The sequence below is a fragment of the Quercus robur genome, chromosome 5 (assembly GCF_932294415.1).
Source record: "Quercus robur chromosome 5, dhQueRobu3.1, whole genome shotgun sequence".
NCBI lineage: Eukaryota > Viridiplantae > Streptophyta > Magnoliopsida > Fagales > Fagaceae > Quercus > Quercus robur.
The window spans coordinates 18,493,140-18,503,743 of NC_065538.1; the positions used below are offsets into that span (position 1 = coordinate 18,493,140).

Below are 10,604 nucleotides of genomic sequence, written 5' to 3' on the forward strand. Positions count from 1 at the left end.
TTTTAATGAATTGAAAATGTAACATCAACTCGCGTAACAAACCATGTGAAAAAGGCCTATATTAAATACACACGTGGATGCCATAAAGCTGAGTAGTCTATTGGAGTATTGGTTAGGAACGTTAGGTGTATTAAATACACAAGTCGATGCCATAAGGCTGAATAGTCTATTGGAATATTGGTTAGGAACGTTAGGTGTATTAAAGGAGGACAACAGAAGCCGGTGGAAAAACCATTCTATTTATTAAAGTGGATGCCATAATGCTGAGTGGTCTATAGGAGTGTTGGTTAGGACCGTCAGATGAGTAGTCTATTGGAGTACCGGTTAGGACCAAAAGGTACCATAACTCTTGAATGTAAATGCCCTCTTTGTTAATTAAATACAAGTGGATGCCATAATGCCATAAATAGAAGTAGTTTATTGGTTATTTAACAAAATTGTGAATGTGGTTGGTTGCTTATACAAGTAGTTTATTGGTTAGGACTGTCAGGTAACAAAAATTGGCAGTCATTGACCGATTGACGTCGCCAATCGTTATAAAATTCTGAAAGGACAATAGAAGCACAAACACACCTCTGCTACTGCTAGCTATTTCATTTTCTCATTTAGTCCATCAATTACCATTTCCACTTTCTGTGTCTTGTATTTTCATTTTTCAATCAAAATTTCCACCTTCAAGCATGACTGCTATAGTTTCTGGCCTCTTGGAAAAGTCGGGTTCACTCCTTGCTGAAGAGGTATGGCCAGAGCTGAAGTCGTTCCTGTGTTTTCAAAATGAAGTCCGAAAGCTTCAGAGCACACTTCGTGCTATCCAGGCGGTGCTCGAGGATGCTGACAAAAGACAACTGAAGGAGGAAGCTGTGAAACTTTGGTTAGATAAGCTCAAAGAAGCAGCCTACGACGTGGATAATGTGCTGGATGAGGTGGAAACTGCAATCATTAAAGCAAAAATTGAGGAGGAAGAAGAAAAGGCTGAAACAACCACTGCTACTGCTAAGGTATGGTCCTCTTGCACCACCTGCATTTCCTGGATTTTCAGAGTAGTTACTGAGCTTGTTCAGCGTGGTTTCATTGTTTTCAAGATAAAAAATTTGAATGAAACGTTAGATGAGATAGACAAAGAGAAAGGGAGGTACAATTTTGTGTCTGGGCCGATTACTAGCCCTGAAGTAGGTGAGCGACTAGGAACTTACTCCCGTGTTGATGTGAAAGAAATACACGGTCGTGATAAGTATAGGGATGATCTAGTGAGGATGATTTTGGGAGAGGGTAGTGAAATGATGAAGCTTTCGGGTGAGGGTAGTGAAGTGAGGGGTAGTGAAGGAGAGAGAAGCCCCTATGTCATCTCCATAGTAGGCATGGGGGGCATTGGAAAAACCACTCTTGCCAAACTAGCCTATGCTAAGGTGCAAACTAAACTAGCCTACAATGATACTAAGGTGCAAACTGCCCTTTTTGATGAAAAACTGTGGGTTTGCGTATCCAATCCTTTCGACGAGCGTAGGGTTGCCAAAGCAATCATTAAGGGATGTCGTGGTTCCACCAACTCCAATGAATTGGAAGAGCTACTAAATGAAATGTGTGAGTTGATTAGGGGGAAGAAGCTTTTACTTGTCTTAGATGATGTGTGGACTGAAGAATTCAATCATTGGAAGCCATTTAAACTTGCACTCGAATGTGGTGACCTAGGTAGTAGAATTTTAATAACCACGCGTAGTATTAGAGTTGCAGAAATGGTGAAAAGTGCCTATACAATTAGATTGGATGTATTGTCTGACGAAGATTGTTGGTTGATATGTAGTCAAATGGCATATATTGAGAAGGATGATGAGCAACTAGGAGAACTTGGTAGAGAATTAGCAAAGAAGTGCAAAGGCTTGCCACTTGCTGCAGAGACTCTAGGAAGTCTTATGCGCAACAAGAGAAGTAAAGAAGAATGGAGGGATAAATTGGATAGTAATTTATGGAAATTAGAAAATGTTCGAAAAGGTCTTTTAGGACCGTTATTATTGAGTTATTATGAACAACCGTTAGCAATAAAATCTTGTTTCTTATATTGTGCTCTCTTCCCAAAGGATTATATTTTTTCAAGAAATGAGTTGATCCACCTATGGATGTCACAAGGATATCTTGGCATAAATCCAGAGGAGATGGAAAACATAGGAGAAGAGTACTTTGAAATATTAGTCATGCGCTCTTTCTTCCAAGATTTTGAAAAAGACAACGATAATGATAAGATAATAACATGTAAAATACATGATATTGTACATGATTTTGCCCAATCAATGGCATCAAAGGAATGTTTCACAATTGATGGTGACAAAGAGTTAGGGACAAATTGTAGAAGTGCTTGCCATTTGAGATTAGAATTAATAGGGGAAACACAATTTCCTATGTCTATATGTAATGCAAAAAATGTACGCACTCTCTTTTTCGCTCCATTGAATAAGAGGATTGTCTTCCCACTCAATTTATCCCAGCATTTGACATGCTTACGGGCATTGACTTTGAAATGGTATTCCTTTGAGATTCTTCCAAATGAAGTGGAAAAGTTGATACATTTAAGATTGCTTGATTTATCAGAAAATCATAATATTAAAGAATTAGCTGAAACAATGTGTAATTTATGTAATTTACAAACTTTGAATATTAGTGGATGTGGGAAAATTACGAAATTACCCCAAGGAATGGGTAAGCTAATTAAATTAAGACATCTTCTTATTGGTGATTGTTATAAATTGACCGAACCCTTTCCAAAAGGGATTGGAAGATTGAGTTCTCTTAGAACATTGGAGAAATTCATAATAGGTAGTATAGATGATATTGACGGATGTAAACTTGGAGAATTGAAGAATCTGAACCACCTTAAAGGGTCTCTTATGATAAAAGGCTTGAAAAACGTAACAGATGTACAAGAGGCTGAGAATGCACAGCTTAAAGATAAGAAATATCTCCGTGAGTTGGGGCTATCGTTTGACAGGAGAGTTGAGGAGATTGAAAGAGTAAGGAATGATGAAATCGTTCTTAAAGCCTTAGAGCCACATTCAAACTTGGAAATTTTAAAGATTGATAAGTGCATGGGTAGAGTGTATCCTAATTGGATGAATTCTTTGTCCAATTTGAAAAGGCTTCATCTTTGGTGCTGGCCTAATTTAGAGCAATTGCCTCCTCTGGGGAAGCTGCAGTTCCTCGAAACATTAGTGTTAAGGGATGCGTATAGTGTGAAAAAGGTGGGTGTTGAATTTTTGGGAATAGAAGAAGCCAATGGGAAGAACGGATCAACATCACCACTTGTCTTATTCCCTAATTTAAAGTCTCTCGAATTTGGGGATATGAAAGAGTGGGAAGAATGGGATGGGATTGGAGAAAGGAGAGAAGAAGAAGGAGAAAGTGGTGTTTCTGTTTTAATAAGTATAATGCCACGTCTTCAGTTTTTGGATATTTGGAGATGCCCAAAGCTAAAGGCACTGCCCAACTTCCTTGAGACAACTTCGTTAAAGCAATTGGAAGTCGATTGTCGAATTTCCAATTGGATGACGTTGGCAACATTACCCGGATTGAAAACACTTTGTCTCGGTCTGAATAACGACGTGGAGCATTTGCCCCCTTTGGGGAAGCTGTTGTTGGTCGAATCATTAGAGATATACGGTGGTGCCGAAAGAGTGAAAAAGGTGGGCGTTGAATTTTTGGGAATAGAAGAAGAATCCAACAACAACAAGAAGAAGATAGACGACGAGAAGGGATCGACATCATCATCTTCTTCTTCTTCGCTTGTCTTATTCCCTAATTTAAAGTCCCTCTCATTTTGGGGGTTGAAAGAGTGGGAAGAATGGGATGGGATTGGAGGAACAATGAGAGAAGAAGAAGCACAAGAAAGTGGTGTTGCAATTACTATCACTATTATGCCACGTCTTCAGTCTTTGACAATTTCGGATTGCCCCAAGCTGAAGTCTCTGCCAGACTTCCTTCCTACAACTCCATTGAAGACACTGAAGATCATTACGAGTCCAATTCTCAGTGAATGTTGCAAAACAGAGATAGGAGATCAATGGCCCAAGATTTCTCACATACCCAACATCCTTATTGATCATACATGGGTGCGAAGAGATGGTCATCCAATGCAAAATTAAATCTCAGTTCGATTGCGGGCGCTGCAAGTCGCATCCATTCCGTTAAGGTAACTTCTTTCACTTTGTCTTCTTCGTTTCTTTCTTTCTTTCTTTTTCCACAAAAAATAAACAATATTCGCAGATAAATTTGTCAGATTTGTGACCTAAATCTGACAAATAGTTCAATTTCGCTGCCAGACTTCCTTCCTACAGCTACATTGAAGCAATTGCATATCCAGAACAGTCCAAATCTCTCAGTCAACGTTGCCAAAGGGAGATAGGAGACCAATTGCTCAACATTTATTATCATTAATAAGTGGGACAGGATGATCAATCAAGGGAAAATTAATTCTCGGGTAACTTCTTCCACCTTGTCTTCTTCATCTTTTTCTTTTATATCTATTAAAAATATTCTATTTTTCCTTCAAAATTTCCTCAAAAAATAATAACTAAATAACAATATTGGTAAATAAATTTCTTTCTTATGTTACTATGGGAGTGTGGTATAATGGTATTACATTACTCTCTCAATCATATTTTCGTGTCTCTTTCAATGTACTAGGTGTGCTTTGTTACTCTGTTCCTTGTTAATATAACCTTCATTCATCAAAAAAATACAAATAAAAAATAGAGTAAAAATAACAATGCAATATTACTATGAACAAGCTGTGTAAATCTAGTATTACTTCCTATATAAAATAAGTCGTGCTGAGGCTATCAATTAGGATGACAGTTTTTTATTCACTATACATTTCTTAGAAATAAAAAACAAAAAAGCATGTGAATCCGGTTGTTGTCCCACCTATTGTGTATGCTTCATGTTACATAGTATGCATTAATATCTTGTCATAATATGTATTTTTCCTATCGTATTTTGTTTGTTCTTATTTATAACAATCATCAAATTCCAGTATCAAGTGAAGCATTATTTGTGATCAAGAAAATATTCAAGGCGTGAGCATACGTTGACGTAGGCCTACAGAAGAAACTCCTGTATCATATATGGTATGACACATGAAAGGTGAGCTAGGCACTTAACCAAACTGCAAACTAATGCATCCTCAATTGTTAAGGACTTGAAAATGAAGTTGCTAATTAATCATCAAACTTTAATGTTACAATACTTACAGGTCTTATGAGTTTAAACCCAAAGGCATGTGAATTTCTTGTGAAACCAATGAAAGATGAAATGAGATCGAAGTCTAGAAGAAAGGCATTGAGAGACATATTCAACAATGGTGGAAGGTTCTTGAAGCTGTGAATTTGAAGAAGAGATCTCATAAGTGGTGTAAAGACGATATGCTTGATTACCTTTTGCTCCTTCAGTCCAATCTCCTCTCTCTCTTGCACCAGGTATAACTAACACTCACAGTGACACAAAATAGAGAGATATGCCTGTTTGTTTCTTGGGTTCTGTACAAGAAAAATGAAAATGTGGCAAACAGTTTTAATTTGCTTTATATCTTGACAATGTCAATAAACTTACTCATTTCTGATTCTTCACTATTTGATTTGACAGGATTTATGTGAGCGTCAGTGAGTGAGTTTGGGCTTTTTGAGATGTTGACTTTTGGATGATCTAGGTTCTGTTTGGTTGCTAAGAAAGTGTAGGAACCAATGACATTTTTAAGAGCAAGAGAAAGACAGATGTACTCTTCCATTTGAATAGTCATAGTTTAGTGGTATCTGTTGCGGGTGAGTTTATTATTTAGACATTTTGCACATACTTTAATTGGCTGCTTTCTAGTTTTGGAGAACTGTCAATACCTTTCTGCAGTAGCAATGTGTGTGTGTGTGTATTTCTACTGCTTTACCATGTTGAGCCATTTATCATTAAACTATTTTATGTTTGGACAACATTAGCTGTTAATTGCAAGAAAATGACCATTTAGTAATGTTGTTCTCATTGCTTCTCTTAGATAGAATTCCTTTTTGAATGATGTTTTCTTTGATTTGTTGCTAATTATACAGGAATTGATTTGTGAAATGACAGATTAATGATGATGCAGGAGATGCAAAAATATTTTTATTTATTATTATTTATGTTTACAAGTCAATTGTATTTTTATGTTTTAGGTCCATGTAACTTATTAAGCTATTAGTATTTTAATTTGGAAGCAAGGTTATGTTCATAATAAGGCAACTAGGGTTTCCTAGGCCAATTAGAACTAGGGCTTAGCAATCTTTTATAAGCAACCTATTGTACTCCTTATGGAGATAATTGATATTTTGATGAATGAAAAAAATGGCCGTTTCGTCTCTCTTTGGTTTGGTGCTTTTGAAGTCCATCCTAGGTGCTGTCTTTTAGTGGTTTCCCCGCTTAGTGCTGACTCCAAGATAGGCCTAAGTGCTGACTTTTACTTCATATTCATTTATTTTCCTGTTGTTTAATTTTTTTCTGGTTGTCCTGCATCAAATGATCTTCTGCAAACAAAGGAGAAAAGAAATTGAATCATTCACATATTTCTTGCCTGAACTGCTTTCTTCTTCAAAGGTTAATCCATAATCCTACATATGTCAGTAGATCACACTTCCATACTTATTCCCCCCTTGATATGAATTATCATTTTCTTAGATATGCAGCCGTGGTTCTCCAAATTTCAGAAGGTGTTCTTCAATCCTGTAGAGTTTGAGGATCAGCTGGCAAACTGATACAAGTATAATAGTTGCTCCGACTAATGAAGTTGAAAGCGATGTGGTTGACTGCCCAAAACAAAATAAGTTGTTTTCATAATCTCTCCTCCCCCTGTATTATGATGCGCTGACTGCACTATTGAGAGAGGTAGGCATTTGTTTCTGCTCACTACTCTCTCCGCATAAAAAATAATATTGCCCAAATATTAGGGCCTATCATTAATTCCTTTGGTACAACTTCAGAAGATATAATTGATGTTTTACTTGAAAGAGTTCTTACAAAGCCAACTCCAAGTAAGCCTTCTCATTCTGCTGTCATTGAAATGGTTAAAACTTTACAGTTGGAATTTATATTTTCAGTTGTGTTTTAAATAATAATAATAATAATAATAATAATAATAAATCAATGCTTGAAAATGTCACCTCCTAAGTCTTGTGTACTGTTTGAACCTATATCTGAGTCCTTTCATCATAAGGGCAATTACAGGGTATGTAAAAGGCTGCTCCATTTCTTGTTGGAATTCATTGCAGTAGTTCACCGCTTTCCACATCCTCTGGCAGTGATACTTCTGAGGGACTCACTTTGAAGCATCAGGAGCTCTTTGGGATTCAACAGTCTTATAAACCAGGAATTGGAAAGCGAAGGGTAGAAGCATCACCATGTTGGTTTATATGCCCTCCTAAAACTTGTGTCTACCTAGAGCCACTTGATGAGATATCATTGAACAATGTAGTTGATGGCTGGCAAATGCCTATGACAATGCCTTTTCAATCAGCAAAAAAATTTGTCTTTTCCAAAGGAAGATAATATCCAGTGTGACCTTCTACAAAGTAGCAAATATTGTAACCAAGGTATTGTTTTGTTCGTTTTTGTTTTTTGTTTCAAACTTTCTGTTCTTCCAGTTAAAAAATAGAAGTTTCTTTCAATCTACAGAACACCTTTGGGGCAATTTAGCATTTATAGAAAACACTCCAGTGTGGAAGGAACCCGAAAGCATGATTCACAGAGGCAAACATCCGGGTGAGAATACTCTAAAGTAAGAGTTGTGAACAGAGATTGAAGCAGTATCCACTTGTTAGCTTTGTTATAATGCCCCTGTGGCAACATACTGCTCAGAACTGGATATGGCCTCCTGTGATGATGGAAGTTAAATGAATGTGATTTGAGCTGGAAAAAACATCTTTTTTCTTTAATTTTGATTGTAAATTTTGTTGCTCATGTGGGTCTGTTTGTGTGTAATGGATCCCATTATTATATTAGTAGATGCATGTGAACTTACATGAAAGCTAGGTCTTATAGTTAATATGACAGGGCATTTGTGCTAGTAGGCTAATCACTTATTTACCTGTATTTTGATTAAAAATGGTTCCAACTTCTTCAGCCGGTTGTCTTTACCACTTGGAGGTGGCTCTTCAAGCAGAGACCACTACAGGAGCAGGTTTCTTACAGAATTACATTGAGTCTATTTTGGCTCTTCAAGGTGCTAGCTGCAGACTCACACAAGGTTTGTTACCATCCAAAGCTTATGTCATGTCATATATAGAGACTGGAGTTAGAATTCTATCCTGGCATTTTTTTTTTCGGTTTTTCCCAAATTTCCATGAACCATTTAATATTAATCATTAGTGCAAAACCTTCACAGCAAAAAAATAAACAGAAAATTTAGATATTATGTGAATGCTGGATAGAGGACTGATTATCTATGATGGCATATGTTGGAGGCCTCTAAAACCATATTAGATAAAAATATTTTTAAGCACACGATTGTTAATAAAATATAAAAATACAACTGTTTTTTGATTTATTGCTAATTATATAGCTTGCTATGCAAACAAAGTAGAAAAGAGATTGAATCATTCACATATTTCTTGTCTGAACTACTCTCCTCTTCAAAGGTTAATCCATATTCCTACATATGTCAGATCACAATTGCATACTTTTTCCCCCCTTGATATGGATTATCATTTTCTTAGATATGCAGCCATGGTTCTCCAGATTTCGGAAGCTGCTCTCTAATCCTGTAGAGTGAGAATCAGTTGGCTGACTGATGCAAATATAATTTTAGTTTCGACTAATGAAGTTGAATGCGATGCCTGTTGACAGCACATAACAAAATAAGTTTGATTCATGATCTCTCGTCCCCTTGTATTATGGTGTGATGACCACACTATTGAGAGAGGTAGACAACTTTTTCTGCTCACAATTCTCCCAACATCAAAAAAATTATTGCCCAAACATCAGGGCCCATCATTAATTCTTTTGGTACTATTTCAGAAGATATAAATGATGATTTACTTGAAAGAATTCTTATAACGCCAACTCCAAGTAAGCCTTCTTATTCTGCTGCCATTGAAATGATTAAAACTTTACAGTTTGAATCTGTATTTATATCTTCAGTTGTGTTTTGGAAAAGAAAAAAAAAAAAAAAATCAATGCTTGAAATGTTACCTCCTAAGTCTTGTGTTTTGTTTGAACCTATATCTGAGTCCTTTCATAAAGGCAATTACAGGGTAGGTATGAGGCCGCTCCATTTCCAGTTTCATTGCAGTAGTTCCCCACTTTCCAAATCCTCTGGCAGTGATGCTTCTGAGGGTCTCACTTTGAGGCTTCTGGAGCTCTTGGGATTCAGTAGGCTTATAAACCTGGAACAGGAAAGCAAAAGCTAGAAGCATCACCAGGTTGGTTCACGTGCCCTCCTAAAACTTGTCTTACTAGAATCACTTGATGAGAAATCATTGAACAATGTAGCTGATGGCTGGCAGATGCCTATAACGACACATTTCCAATCAGCAAATAAACTTGTCTTCACCAAAGGAAGACAATATCCAATGTGGCCTTCTACAAAGTAGCAAATATTGTAACCAAGGTATGGTTTTTTTTGTTTTTGTTTTTTGTTTTTTGTTTTTTGTTTTAGACTTTCTGTTCTTCCCATTAAAAAATATAAGTTTCTCTCTTTCTACAGAACACCTTGGTGGCAATTTACCATTTATAGACAACACTCAATGTGGAAGGAACCTAAAAGTGTGATTCACAAAGGCAAACATCTGGATGAGAATACTCTAAAGAAAGAGTTGTGGACAAAGTTTGAAGTAGTATCCACTCCTTAGCTTTGTTATAATGCGTCTGTGCTGCAATATACTGCTCAGAACTGGATAAGCCCTCTTGTAATGATGGAAGTTAAATGAGTGTGATTTGAGCTGGAAAGCACATCTTTTTTCTTTAATTTTGATTGTAAATGGTGGATCATGTTGTATGTTGGTCGTATTTTGAGGCTCTATAATTGGTTTATATATCAGTACCACCTATGATGCATGTATCTCTTGGTGGCGTTATTTTCACTAATCATTTGTCCGAAGAGTAACTACAGCACATATGAGCAACAGTGGGACAGCCCAAGGACCATGCACAAATTTCAATTTTTGTAATCGAAAAGCTAAACAGCCCTACTGTTTTTGGTTTATATTAGTCTTCTGAAGATGTTTTGTTGGATTGTGAGAGCTCGTTGGGTTATGAAAAGAAGGATTGGCTAGAAGTCTGCAATGGTGTTAGCTTATTCTGTTAGTATTGTGTTGGAACTGTTTTTATCTCATTGTTTAAATAAATTTATCATTCATCGTGATACAGAAACAGCACACTATGTTTCAACTATTGGCTATTGCAAAGTTCCATGCCACATCTTTTGTGGGATGTCATGCGGGGTGCATCCTTGCACCATGTATACTATAGAACTGGTTATGTACACAAAACTGTTCTTATATGAATAAGCTTCCCCTTTGAGACGTGTTATTTGATTTTTTTTTTTACATGTTATGTCTACAATCATGTCCATCGGTCCTTTAGTCACTATTTGGGGTAGGTGC

The 10,604-nt window shown here is 36.6% G+C and overlaps 1 protein-coding gene across 29 annotated transcripts; it reads left to right on the top strand.

The window, feature by feature from the left end:
* Positions 1–482: 482 nt before the first annotated feature.
* LOC126725359 (putative disease resistance protein RGA3) lies at positions 483–10,530 on the top strand. 29 transcript variants are annotated; one of them, XM_050430052.1, is made up of 15 exons: positions 487–4,177; positions 4,308–4,465; positions 5,021–5,130; positions 5,240–5,462; positions 5,629–5,804; positions 6,685–6,891; positions 6,987–7,037; positions 7,275–7,405; positions 7,478–7,595; positions 7,678–7,764; positions 8,126–8,248; positions 8,718–8,923; positions 9,019–9,422; positions 9,507–9,610; positions 9,707–10,530. In XM_050430052.1, exon 1 carries the CDS (start codon positions 681–683, stop codon positions 4,128–4,130), a length of 3,450 nt encoding a protein of 1,149 aa, XP_050286009.1. In that variant the 5' UTR covers positions 487–680; the 3' UTR covers positions 4,131–4,177; positions 4,308–4,465; positions 5,021–5,130; positions 5,240–5,462; positions 5,629–5,804; positions 6,685–6,891; positions 6,987–7,037; positions 7,275–7,405; positions 7,478–7,595; positions 7,678–7,764; positions 8,126–8,248; positions 8,718–8,923; positions 9,019–9,422; positions 9,507–9,610; positions 9,707–10,530. The 29 variants fall into 29 exon arrangements, with proteins under 29 accessions (XP_050285996.1, XP_050285997.1, XP_050286009.1 ...); XM_050430054.1 differs by having other exon boundaries at positions 7,305–7,405; XM_050430032.1 differs by adding an exon at positions 6,546–6,603 and having other exon boundaries at positions 6,987–7,595.
* The last annotated feature ends 74 nt before the right edge of the window (positions 10,531–10,604 follow it).